This window comes from Metarhizium album (genome assembly GCF_000804445.1).
Source record: "Metarhizium album ARSEF 1941 chromosome Unknown scaffold_1, whole genome shotgun sequence".
Lineage (NCBI taxonomy): Eukaryota > Fungi > Ascomycota > Sordariomycetes > Hypocreales > Clavicipitaceae > Metarhizium > Metarhizium album.
Window position 1 is genome coordinate 3572341 of NW_024467575.1, and position 12823 is coordinate 3585163.

General features: G+C 51.8%; 5 protein-coding genes across 5 annotated transcripts; 2 read left to right on the plus strand and 3 right to left on the minus strand.

Annotated features, from left to right (window-relative positions):
• Positions 1-567: 567 nt before the first annotated feature.
• MAM_01014 (KH domain protein) lies at positions 568-2649 on the minus strand (the record flags this gene model as incomplete). The annotated part of the gene is made up of 9 exons (XM_040819813.1): positions 568-591; positions 647-845; positions 895-1245; positions 1303-1511; positions 1576-1758; positions 1825-1877; positions 1937-1958; positions 2129-2358; positions 2451-2649. 9 exons carry the CDS (start codon positions 2647-2649, stop codon positions 568-570), a joined length of 1470 nt encoding a protein of 489 aa, XP_040683078.1.
• Positions 2650-3956: 1307 nt separating this feature from the next.
• Positions 3957-4972, plus strand: MAM_01015 (acetolactate synthase small subunit precursor; the record flags this gene model as incomplete). Its single annotated transcript, XM_040819814.1, has 2 exons — positions 3957-4729; positions 4792-4972. The coding sequence occupies 2 exons, from the start codon at positions 3957-3959 to the stop codon at positions 4970-4972; spliced, it is 954 nt and encodes a 317-aa protein (XP_040683079.1).
• A 211-nt stretch (positions 4973-5183) lies between these two features.
• MAM_01016 (Ornithine carbamoyltransferase) lies at positions 5184-6368 on the minus strand (the record flags this gene model as incomplete). The annotated part of the gene is made up of 3 exons (XM_040819815.1): positions 5184-5230; positions 5284-5971; positions 6039-6368. The coding sequence occupies 3 exons, from the start codon at positions 6366-6368 to the stop codon at positions 5184-5186; spliced, it is 1065 nt and encodes a 354-aa protein (XP_040683080.1).
• Positions 6369-7216: 848 nt separating this feature from the next.
• Positions 7217-9990, plus strand: MAM_01017 (uncharacterized protein; the record flags this gene model as incomplete). Its single annotated transcript, XM_040819816.1, has 3 exons — positions 7217-7966; positions 8059-9046; positions 9167-9990. The coding sequence occupies 3 exons, from the start codon at positions 7217-7219 to the stop codon at positions 9988-9990; spliced, it is 2562 nt and encodes an 853-aa protein (XP_040683081.1).
• Positions 9991-10590: 600 nt separating this feature from the next.
• Positions 10591-12537, minus strand: MAM_01018 (SART-1 family protein; the record flags this gene model as incomplete). The annotated part of the gene is made up of 1 exon (XM_040819817.1): positions 10591-12537. The coding sequence occupies one exon, from the start codon at positions 12535-12537 to the stop codon at positions 10591-10593; it is 1947 nt and encodes a 648-aa protein (XP_040683082.1).
• Positions 12538-12823: the final 286 nt, after the last annotated feature.

A 12823-nucleotide genomic window follows, 5' to 3' on the forward strand; every position in this document is an offset into this window, starting at 1 on the left:
TGTCAAGTTGGAGCGAGGTTGGCGAAGCTGACTGCGTGATTGATTGGTGGTGGGGCGGCACAGCTGCTTATCGATACGGGGGCCGCGACGTCATCTCCATCCCAAGTACGTAGTTGAGCCCCAGCACGTGTGGTTGGCACGCCCGACAATAGGAGAACCAGCAAAAGCCAACGTAACGAAGAATGCTGTGTAATTTTGTTCGAGTCTCGCTTGTTTGTTGTTGCAACCTGCTCTATCTGTCTCTTTGCTATTCAAGTGGATGCTACAGTTTCTCACTTCGTGACAACTCGCCGAGGCTACAATTCATGCACGCACGGCGCTTCCTACGCGGCTTCCCTGTCCACGTCATGTCAATACGTAGTACAGCGCGTTGCACTCACATTTTCTCAATTAACTACTTCCTCATCTCCTCCGAGCCACAAATTGTCTAGAGTGACGCCATGGTCAAGATAGTGAACTACAAGTAGCCAGATGAGCGATTCTGAACGGGTCCACGACCCCCAGAATATTCAACTATTTGCCATATCAGCAAGATGTTTGCCCATACACTACATAGTTGGAATAGCTTTATAGCCCCGGTGGGGGAGGCACCTAGGGATCGTCAACACGTTGCGGTTCTTTGTAGTCAACCTCGTAAACCACTTACAGCGCTGTAGCTGCCGCCTGGTGGTGAACCTGACGGCGGGGGCGGAAGAGCCGCACTGGGCGGGGGCGGTGGAGGAGGTGCTGCTTCGCTCGGCGGCGGAGGAGGCGGTGATGCAGATGTTGTAGCTGCAGCTTGGCCCGGAGCACCAGCTGTCTGGATTGCTTGAGCTCCGTAGTACTGCTGGTACAGGGCAACATAGCTGTCATGGTTAGTTTGTGAAACCACGATGCTTGGTCATGGGAACTTACTTGGCATAGCCGCCATATGCAGCATATGGATCAGCACTGCCGTAGTACTGAGCGTATTGAGCGGCATAGTCGGCGGCGTTTGTTGCCGGGCTGTTAGTGCCGTGAGCTGGGCTGTTGGTAGAGGCATTCTGGTCTTGGCCATATCGATCCTGACCGTATCCGCCATATGACTGGCTGCCTCGGTCGTGATGGCGGTCGTTTCCTCCTCGATATCGGTCTCCTCCGTGGGGGCCGGCTCGATCGTTATACCGAGGCGGTCGAGACTTGAACTCCTCATATTGCTCCTTGACATTGGCGACCAGGTCCTCGCAGAGTTCCTTGCCTTTTTCAACCATGCTGGGATCAGGGCCACTATGGATGATGGTTAACAACAAGATACGTACGGATGACAGACTGGCCTGTACGTACGCAACATGCAAGTACATTTCTTCGTCACTCTCTCGATTGGTAGCACCCTCGAGGTAGCCAGATCCGCGGCCTTTGATTTGCACACGGCAGCCAGTCTCCTGTTGGATGTGCTTCACGTATGACCCGCCGTGGCCAACGATTTGCGCTCGCAAGTTGAATCCTTGAATCGGTTCGAGATCAATAGGGATTCTCTCCTCGGGCCATTTCCGCTTTGCAAGTGTCAGTGATCCAGGGCAAGCAGGACTTTGATGGGGTCACCGGCAAAACGCTTACTCGTCCTCCATGCTCACGCTCGCGCTCACGCTCAGGTTCCTGCTGCTCCTGGTCTCGTCGGCGGAATCGTCGTTCATCAACCAGTTGCGGCAGTTCTTGCTTGATGAGTTCATTGATCTTGGCAACGGCAGCTTCGAGGCCTGCTTTGCTCGTGCTGGTGATGTGAAGGTAAAGCGGTGGGTTCTAAATCTACATGTTGGCGGCTGCACCCTTTGACACTGTTGGAAATGACAGAGACAGGAAACTTACAGCAGCGGTGGCCATAGCCTTATTAGGGTAGTAATTGCCCCGAGTGGTAATATCTTGAAAAGGTCAACCCATGTCCAACGGAGAGAAAGTTTGAGTGAGAGGCAGTTCGTACCAGCTCCGGTTTCTTCACCGATCTATAATCAAGCGGGAGTCAGTAGGAGGAAAGACGAGGGGATTGCTGGCGCGAGCTATCATGCCAGGTGTAAGCATGATATCCCCAATGCTAATTGGCGCCCCAAGTGAACTAGGATACGCGAGAGATTGATGGATTTGAAAAGTCTGTGAAAATCAGGTACATATTTACCTTTTTCTGTGTAGAACTCTTGGTGACTAAGTAGCGATTACGCAGGTCATTGACCTCGATGTCTTGGATGTAGTCGCCATCGGCGGTGTACATTTCCTTGCTGACAGAATGAGGCTTTGCTTGTCCCGACTGCCCATCTGCAGTATTGGCAGACTGAATTGGCGGTACATCAACGTGTTGAATACCCTTGCGAGCTTGGAGCGAGGCATTGATTCTAGCGGCGGCGGCAGCTGCTAAGGTAATTAGCACTTGGTTCGATTCTACATAGACCACGGGCTATTCGCCATCGATGAGGCGAAAGGGAAGGAGTCTTATAGCGTACCAGCTGCCGCTGCTGCATCAACTGGCGACCCTTTCTTGTCCGATGGACTGTCCTGACTGAGGGGACTGCGGTCTCTACCCTCGGATCGGCGAGTTGGTGGTGAACGCGAGCGGCGGTCGAACCTCGACGCCCTCTTTGGCTCGGGTTCTGTTTGGTCAAATCGTGACCGCTTGGCTGTTCGCCTTTCCAAATCCTCCATGCTGCAAGTAAAGCGAGAAGCCGAGTGTGAGCTACGTCAACAAGGCGCTCAGAGTCGACTGAAAAAATTGCCTGGTAGTCTTTTCACAGGCAAAGTGCGTGCGTACGTCTGTGTGCAAATCAGGACAACGCTTCAGGCGGAGTCGGTCAGCCCTTTACGTAAAAAGACAGGCTCGTGTGATCGTCGGTCGACTGTAGAAATGTGAGATGTAGGCATAAGTCGGGCGCAACCAACTTGCGGAAAAGTTGGTCGCAGCACGGTAGAAATTACAGCAGAAAATTGTACGTGAATGATTGACGAAACCAGCCGCGGTGGTGGCAGCGCCTGAACTAAGCTTACGTAAGTACTGAAGTTACTTCAAGGCAGTGCTTACGTGGGCAATCTGGGCCCAGCCATTGGTTCGTTTTGTGAGCCTCATAGATACTTGAGATTCGGTAACCTACCATGGAGGACGAATCAAACACATAACAATATCAAAGCAGTAACGTTATTATCTACATTTAATTTCCGCATCCGTTATTTGGTGAGATCGTAGATAACGCGAGGGGAGGCCAGCTTCCTTCGCGTTATACGTAGGCTCTTGTTCGGTATGGTGTTTACTTTTTCTCTTTCTTTTCTTTCCCGCACTGAACGGTTCGGCGTCATGTAATTCATGTGCCACGTCTAGATGTCGAGAACACGACTGGGGAGGGCAGATTAGTGGCTTAACCCTACTAAATAACTGTACAAGTTTTGATTCAAAACACGGTCAAACCGAGACCAAAATCATGCCGAAGACGGATTTGCGGGCCGGGGAAATTTGCCACGTTTTTTTGAAGTCACAAAAAAAGTGACATGATCCCACACCAATCATAAGGTGGCACAGATAAGTATTGCCCTCCCTTTGATTCCAAGCACTTTTCGAATCAACTTTCTCGCGTCATCTCACGCTTCTAGATTACCGTGCCGCATGTCTTCTCCCCAAGACGAAGCTAACAAAGAAAAAAGACGTCTCTGCGATGCGAGCGCTGAGGACTGAGTGAGTTCTCCAACTTAAAAGGCAACAAAGGTACAAAAATTGTGCTTCGCACGGTGTATCCACCAATCAGCTGCCCCATGCTCCAGCCAGTCGCCTCCGATTTCTCGGAGCTCCAAAGAATTTAGACCTCCGACCTATCGTGATGCCAATTGACTCACGACGGCAATTCTCTTGCGGCAACGTATCCCGCCGTCCTTTCCGACGTGGAAAGGATTCCGAAAAGACCATCTCACCTTTTCACAAAGGGATAGCCATTGATCGGCCATACCCTACCTGAAAAGCAAACAAGATGGCCTCCCTCCGATCATATGCTGCTCCCTTTCGCTGGGCGACTAAAACGTCAACACTCGGCTTCGTGCGATACATCTCATCCCATAGCAGCTCGACCTCTGCCATTGCCTACAAGGCTCTTCGAAACCGCTCCGCCCCGTTGCCTGTGGCAAATTCCCCGCCGGCATGGTCTGCCCAAGCCGCCGTTTCCAACATCCTCTACGAAACGCCTATGCCGTCCACGGCGCCGCCGAAGCGCCATGTCCTGAATTGCCTGGTCCAGAACGAGCCCGGTGTTCTCTCTCGTCTTTCTGGTATTCTGGCCGCCCGTGGATTCAATATTGACTCGCTCGTCGTCTGCAACACCGAGGTGGAAGACCTGTCTCGCATGACCATTGTCCTGACTGGTCAAGACGGTGTTGTCGAGCAGGCTCGCCGCCAACTAGAGGATCTTGTCCCCGTCTGGGCCGTGCTTGATTACAGCAATGCTGCCCTTGTGCAGCGTGAGCTCCTCCTGGCCAAAATCAACATCCTAGGCCCCGAGTACTTCGAAGAACTGCTGGCTCACCATCGTGAGATTACGGCCGGCGAGTACGAGGGCGAACAAGCTCCCGAAGGTGCCGAACAAGCTCAATCTTTGGAAGAGACGTCGGCCGACTTCCATCCTAGCAAGCTGGCAGCTAGCGAGGCTTTGCGTCACAAGCATGAGCACTTGAAGACCATCACGTATTTCGCCCATCAGTTTGGTGGCAAAGTTTTGGATATAAGCACCATTAGCTGCATTGTCGAACTGTAAGTTGATACCAAGAGTGGGGATAAGTATTTTGAAATGGACATTAATTTGGTGATTACAGCTCTGCGAAGCCTTCTCGAATCGACTCCTTTCTCAAGCTCATTGCTCCCTTCGGTATCCTCGAGTCAGCTCGTACTGGTCTAATGGCCCTGCCCCGCTCCCCTCTCCGTGGTCCTACTGAGGAACCTCTGGCCAAGGAAGCCGAAGAAGTTGTCGATGCCAGCCAGCTGCCTCCTGGTTAAAGCGAATTTTTCTTTGCAGAGTGGAGCATTAAGTAAGCTCGTTGACCACTTGGCGTCTGAAGCAACGGGGGGCTTTGTGTATAGTATAGTTGTTTTATATTGGTTCTATTTTAAATTCAACAGCTACTTACGCTACTCGACCGGAACATACCCGAATCTGTTGTTAAAAGCTGAAATCAAATGTTGATATTCCCATGCTTACATTCTTCAACTACGTTTGCAATTTGCCCTTGTTAACGACGAAGCCCTCGAGTGCAGCTGTTCACATGTTAGGTCTTGTTTTTCAATGGACATAGACTCGAAGCACGTACCAACAGCGGACCAAAGCCGATTCTCGGCCTCGGGAAAGACGAGAGACTTGGGACTGTAGAAGACCTCTTCTGTGACCTCCTCGGGATGTCGAGGCAAGCAGTGCATAAACTTCCAGTCCTCTTTAGCGCCACCCCTTTTGGCCAACTCATTCGTGATCTGATAACCCGCAAACGCCTTCAGCCTCTTCTGGTGCTCACTCTCTTGGCCCATGGAAATCCAGGTATCCGTGACTAAAATATCCGCATCCCTGATGGCTTCCTCGGGGATCGTAGTCTCCGTAAGATTACCTGGAGAACTGACACCCTCGGCCGAAGAGGTAATGAGCTGTCTCATCTTATCGGGGATACCGTAGCCAACAGGTGATGCAACGGCGATATCAACGCCCATCTTGACGCAGCCAATGGCCAGATCGAAGAGAACATTGTTGGAGTCTCCCACCCAGGCGACTTTCAGGCCGTTGAGACCCAGGCCAGCTGCAGAGGATTCTAAAGACGGGAATGCTTCGTGGATGGTGAGAAAGTCCGCAATGGTCTGGAGAGGATGGAAGTCTTCGGACAGGGCATTGATGACCGGCACGCTAGAGTGTTTGGCGAGATTGGCGACATCGGAGTGAGGTCCGACACGGGCGACCATGCAGGACGTCATTGACGAGATGACGACTGAAGTGTCGTACAGGCTTTCGTTTACCTAACACGCGGTCAGTAAGCATGTAATTCACTACAGATACGGGAATCAAAAAGGAAGGCAAGCATACACCGAGCTGGATATCATCCTTGCCCAGAAACATGGGATGCCCACCAAGCATCGTCACCGCGGCCTCAGTAGACACACGCGTCCTCGTGCTTCTCTTACTGAACATCATGGCAACCGTTTGGCCTGACAAAGAAGTCCTGAGTGAGGGCGGCGTCCGGCCGGCCTTTGCGGCCTGTTTGCGAGCAGCGGCATTGCGAACTAGGTTTGAGAATTCAGCGGGTGTGAGGTCGGCGATGGACATGAGATGCCTGGGTCCTGAGGATTGAGAGTACGCCCGTTTTTGCAGGCCGTTGAGGGCGAGACGCGCCGTGCGAAATGTTGATGGCTTCATGACGAAATGTTTGACATTGGCAAGATTGATGGCATCAATGGAAACGACGGATGCGGGAAGATGGAAAAGGAGGTGGAAGCGGCAAGTCAGGATGGCGTTGCAATCGATCCAATCGATATCTCACAAAATATGCATTACAACGTCTTGGGACTTTCGATGAGCTGGATGGGTGATGATGGCTCATTGTCCAATTTGCTGTCGCCGTTGGCGGAGCTCGACATCACAGTGTTCGTACTGTGCAGAGGGTTTAACTCCTTTGTCTCGCGCCCAGATTGAAATTCGAGGCGTCGATCATGAAGCAAAAGAAAAATGTAGTTTGATGGAAAGCCAAGAGTTTTTCATACATTTTATTACAAATGAAAGCATGTGAATAAGCTCTAACTTACTGCTTCCCAAGAGACAGTAAGAAAACTAATAAATGTGACGGCGCCATCTGCCAGCCACGCTCGACATACTCGTCCCAGCCCGTTTCTGAATGTAGCGAAGGCTGCAGCTCTAGGGTAGTATTCACCATCCTGAAAGGGCCACCATTGAGATGCGCTAGTCTTAATTTGTGGTGCCTGAGCTCTGTAGCCAATCATCAACAATTTCACGTAATCCGATGCCGGGCCTTGACCATTGTTCGCTTCCCATCAACTCTTCCACATACATCAATCGTCATTGCCATCATCATCCCCTTCCCTCTGGTCTTTTCCATCTCATCAACCTCCCTTTCTGGCGTCTCGAAACCATACCCTCATTGTGGATTTTCACCTACCTTCACTCTTACTCCTAGTCTTGCCGATCCACCCTCGACACTTGTTGCTGGTCATGCCCCTCCCAACCTGAGAGACCTAAGCAACGTCATCATGGCCGCCGACTCGGACGAAAGATCTCCGCTGCTCGCTGCGACTACTGAGCACGAAAACGGATGTGAAGCGAATGCATCCCATGAGTCGTCGCCTCTATTAAGAAATCGAAGAAGATTTTCTGCTACTAACAGCGACCATCAACATGACCATGACGAGTCCCAAGATCCTCCTAGTAAGGGCGAGGCGCCGCTGCGAAAACCAAGATGGTCATCTCTCATTGCCATGGCTATTTTGGCCACTTCAGTCATAGCGGTTATGGTCCTCGGCTTTGTTGTGCCGCCGGCCGTCCGGCAATACGTCGAGAGCGCAGTTGTGTTGGAGCCAACAGACTTATCGGTCGAATCCTTGACGGCTGGTGGAGTTCGTGCCCGTATGAAGGCCACATTCCAACTTGACGGTTCAAGGGTTAAAGATGAGAATGCGCGTCGTGTTGGAAGACTTGCCACAGGCATTATGAGACAGCTTGGTACTGCCGAGACCAAATTGCGCGTATATTTGCCTCACTACGACAATGCTCTTGTCGGTACGGCGGCGCTGCCACCAATCACACTCAATCTTGTGGATGGCCAAGTCACAAACTTGGATTTCGTGACCGAAATTGCTCCCGGCGACACGGATACGATGCGAAAGGTGGTCAACAAGTGGCTCAAAGGAAACCTCGACACACTCAAGGTCACTGGGGCCACTGCCCTCAGCTTGAAATCGGGCATCATACCACTGGGAACTCATGACGTTTCAGAGTCTATGGTATTTGAAGGCCAATCTCTCTACCGCGCTTTTGCCTCCCTGTATTTTGGTCCAAAGACCATCATATAATACGCAGTGTACTATTAATTTAGAGCACTCTGGCTAACGCTTTCGCAGCCAATGAGTTTCCGTCCATGCCGGCGTATACCATGCAGAGCCTCGTTTTCCATGACGTTCCTGTTGGTGACAATGGCCAGATGGGAGTTGGCGCAAACGTAACCATCACCGCTTACAACGAATTTCCGATCGAGCTGACCGTGCCGTCTCTCGGTTTTGAAGTCCTCGTCCCAAACTGTGACCCATCTCAGTCCAACATCAAGATTGCCGCCGCCGTGACGAGTGCAATTGAGGTGCACGCCCAGTCCAACGTTACTGTAGAGTCGGAAGGCACCATTCGGGAGCTTCCAGAGATTCTCATCAACACGTGCCCTTCAAGTGAGCTGTCACCACTGGACAACTTTATGATGCGTTATCTGCACGGAGAGGATGCCGAAGTGTTTGTTCGCGGAAAGGCACCTGAGACTGGCGATCTTCCGGGATGGGTTGGCGAGTTCATTGAAAGCATCACTGTCCCCGTCCAATTTCCGGGACGCTCATTGGATAATTTCCTACGCAACTTTTCATTTGAAGACGTCGACTTTAAGTTGCCCAGTCCATTTGCCGACCCAGGAGACCCGGATGGCAAACCTCGGGTATCTGGCACTGTGCAGGTCCTTGCTGCCCTGCCCGCCGACATGAACATTAATATTGAAGTAAACAGTCTCCGTGCCAACGGCGACCTCCTGTACAAAGGCGCCAAATTTGGAGAGCTGCGCGTTGATGAATGGCAGAAAGCCACTTCGAGTATTATCAAGGACCCTGGTGACGAAGAAGACCTACTGAAGGTGGTCGCAAGAATCGTCGACGCCCCCATCGATATTACCGACGACGAGACATTCTCAGATATCATACAGAAGCTTCTATTCGGCGACAAAGATGTCACCCTCGACGTCGATTCCACCGTGGATGTCAAGGTATCGACTGTTCTCGGCGACCTTGTCATAAGAAAAGTGCCCGCAAGGGGCAAAGTTCCTGTGAAACGTCCGTCATCCATGTGGTAGTGTGCTTTCCAGGCGAGAGCATCATGTCTCCTACGTCAATTTTCTTCTTCGTCAAATACATGAACAAGCGCTCGACTGTCCCCTGGCTAACACGCTGCAGACATGCCTGGGGACACACTCGCAGCCTTGAACCCGCAGGTCGGGGAGGTGCATATCCTCAACACCTCTAGTACAGGCGTGCATATACAGGCATCAGTCAACCTCACGAACCCCACACCATACACAGCATCGATACCATACGCCAATATACATATTATTGAAGACGATCTCTTGATTGGCGAAGCTATTACGAAGAACTTGCATCTTAAATCTGATAACAATACAAACATCATAGTGGAGGCAACATGGGATCCTCACTCCTTTGGAGGAAAGAAAGCCCACAAAGCAGCTCGTCGTCTACTATCAGAATACTTGTCAGGAAAGAACACAACCATAGCGCTGCGAACACACAACGGCACAATTCCGACAATGCCAATCATTGGCGAAGCCTTGTCCAAAATTAACATAACATTATCAACACCGCGACTAGAGCTACCAGGTGAGGAAGGAAAAGAAGGCCAGGGCTTCATTCGAGACGCCACGTTCCACATTCTTTCATCTACTGCAACATTCATGCTTGCCTCACCGCTGCACCACGACACGGTTCATATAGAGTACATCAACGCTACAGCCTTTTACAACCATACAGAGCCTGTTGGCCAAATTACACGCAGGGAAGCATTCGACGTCCCGCCGGGATTGTCGCAAACTCCACGACTACCGGTTGAATGGTCGGCCGACCACGTCGGCTTTGATAAGCTTAGGAAAGCAGTCGGCGGGAAATTGAAGCTGGATGCGGTGGCGGACGTTACAGTCAGGATGGGATACTGGGTCGAGACGGTCCATTATATGGGCAAGGCCATTGGTGCCAAGGTCTCTTTGTGAAAGTCATTGACTTGGGACATTGGCAGGCTAGGGGCCCTCCTACACGGGATAAACGGAGGTTTTCGTTGCTTTTAAATAACCTGCGAGCGTAAAATTACGAATTCAATTACACTCTGCGCTCTTTGTGGAACAGGACTGATGTGACTTCAAACTGTCTGGTTGAAATGTCCTGCAGGTTGATTACAATACCATGAATCTGGGGAAGCATACGTCTTGATGGAGCTGTTACGACATGGGACTGTTCCCAGCAGCGCCCCGATTGACAAGTAATACGAGCTACGGAGCCACGAGTCCCGTCTTGGCTTGGGATGGTGCAAAGGAAGCCGTCGACAGCAAACGCGTACAAAGTTATAGGCGCTCTACAAAGAACTCATCACAGCGCCAGATACATACTTACCTTGTCGTTCTAATCAGCACGTGTCAGCACGACCGTAAGCGCAAGTCAGGGCCAAAAATAAAAATAAAAATGCAAGGGTATCAGCACCTTTTTGGTACATATTTCTGCCTTGGACCGCGGTGGACTCGCATTTCCTTTTTTTTTTTTTTGAAAAAAAAAAGGAAAAGAAAAAGAGTGGTGCGCGTTATACAACAAGTCATAGCTTAACCAAGACGTACGCCCGCTTCCCGCCGCTTCTTCAACTGTTGCGCCGTGGCGGCGCTCATGCCGCCGTCCCTGCCTGCGTCAAACAGACTCAGGGCCTCTCTTCTCTTCTCGTCTTCAATCTTTTTGAGGCGTTTCTCAGTCTTTCCCTTGCCACTGCCCTTGCCGTGGAACTGGTGGCTCAGGTGCTTGAAGGCCTCCTTTTGGTCGAGCGCCCGGCCGTGCTCGTCCGTGTACCTGAGCTCGACGTTGGGCTTGTAGGTTTGGGAAAAGAGCTCTGCTATGCGCCGGGACTGCTGTTGGTCTCGCCACGTGTTTTGCTGGCGGGCCCAGTCTTCGCGCTCGCGGACTGTCATGCGGTCCAGGCGTCCTGAGGCACGGTCGCGCTCGCGCTGCTGCCGGGTTTGCTCGTCGAGCTCTTCCTCGAGGAGGCGTTTGCGCGAAAGGAAGTCTTCTCGGGCCCGGAAGGCCTCGTAGTCGGCGGCGCGGGATTCTTCGATAAGGCCGCGTTCGCGAAGGAGGGAAAGGGCTGCACCCATGCCGGCGCCAATGGCCTTTTCCTTCTCGACGCCCACTTCCTCTTCCTGTGCTTGGGGTGATACGGATTCTTCCTTGATTGCCGGGCGTTGCTCGTCTTGGCCGTTTTCCATGGGGTGGTCTTCTGGCAAACCCGGACTTTGGGTTGTAGATTTGTGGCGTCTTGGTTTCCTCTCTTCGTCGTCGTCCCGTTTGCTTAAGCCAGACACGAATTCTGAAATTTCTCCGATTACTAGGCCGGTGGTTTCGCTGGTGCCGTCTGCTTGCTGCTCTGTGTCATCACCATCTTCGTCTTTGAGCTGCTTTGCAATGTCCTCCGGCCTGGCCTTCTTTTTCTTTTTCAACGCGCTCTTTCTTTGAAGTGCTAGTGACGCCTGAAGATCGTCATCGTCTACAAATGTATCCGATTCGAGGTTTCTCTTCTTGCTGGTGTTCTCTTTGCTGTCCACGTCCATGGCGTTGCTGTCTAATTGGACCTCGAGAGGGAATATATCGTCATCGTCGTGTTGTCTTTTCCTCGTCACCTTGGATTTCCTCTTCTTGGGTTTCTTTACTTTGATTTCTGACGGGGCGAGGTAGTCGGAAGACATGGGCACATCGCCAATAACGTCATCAAGGCTGACGGTGGCTTTCCCTGTTCTTGGCGCAGGCTCGCTAAGAATATCGGCGAGCTCTGCAATTGTGCCGCTTCCGTCGAGCGTGAATGCCTTGCTTTTCTTCCCGTAGATCTCATCATCGTACTGGGCCAGGATTCCGCCTTGGCCTTCCTCATCGTCATTAGGGTCGTATCCCCGCCGTCTCTTCTTCAAGTCGAGCCTCTCGCCCAGCCTTTCCTGCTCACGCATGCCCAGATTCTCGAGCTCGTCGCCTTCTTCCTCATTCTCTTCGATCGTAGTGTCTTTCAGCGTGAGAACCTGGTCTTCGCCACCGAGAAACTCCGACGTATCGTGCGCAACTTTGATGCCAGCGAGATCTTTGGAGGTGTACTGAACAGCGGCAGCTGCCTGAGCTTCGGCTGCAGCAAGTTCGGCGTCTAGTTTTCTCGCCTTGTCAATCTTCCTTTGCCGTTTCTTCTGACCCATCAACCATGACTTGGCATCGACATCGCCCTTGCCATCCTCCTCACCGAGGCCCTTGCCTTCCATGACTGCTAAGCGTTGAGCTTCATCGCGAGCCTTTCGAATGGCGGCAGCCCTATCCTCACGCTTTTTCTTTGCAGCTGTCGCCTCTTGATGCCTCTTGTAGTTTTCGTACGACTCAGCTTGTCGGCTCTCAAGCGTGCTCGCTGCCTCTTCGCTCTTGGATGTTGAGGATGGATTGGATTGTACGGCGGCACCCGGGACAGGCAAGGGCTTCATGCCCAGGGACACCCTGATGCGATTGGTTTCCTCAATCGTTGCGACATCCATGGTGTCAACTTTCTCATAGAGCGCGGTGAAAAAAAAAAAAAATTACAGACGCAGTTGCACCGCAGCGATTTATGAGTGCGGCCCAAGGCTACCAACCATCTGATGCAAAGATGCAAAGATGGAGGTTCGGCAGCAGTGCCTCTGGGTCTGGGACATTCAAGCCGGCCACCAAGCTGCGTTTCGTCATCCACGTGACCAGACCCACCGAAAAGTCCGCCAAGCAACCTTTATCAAGGCCCAAAATTTCTCTCACTTCAAATTTCTTTTTCTTCTTCCCAATTACGGA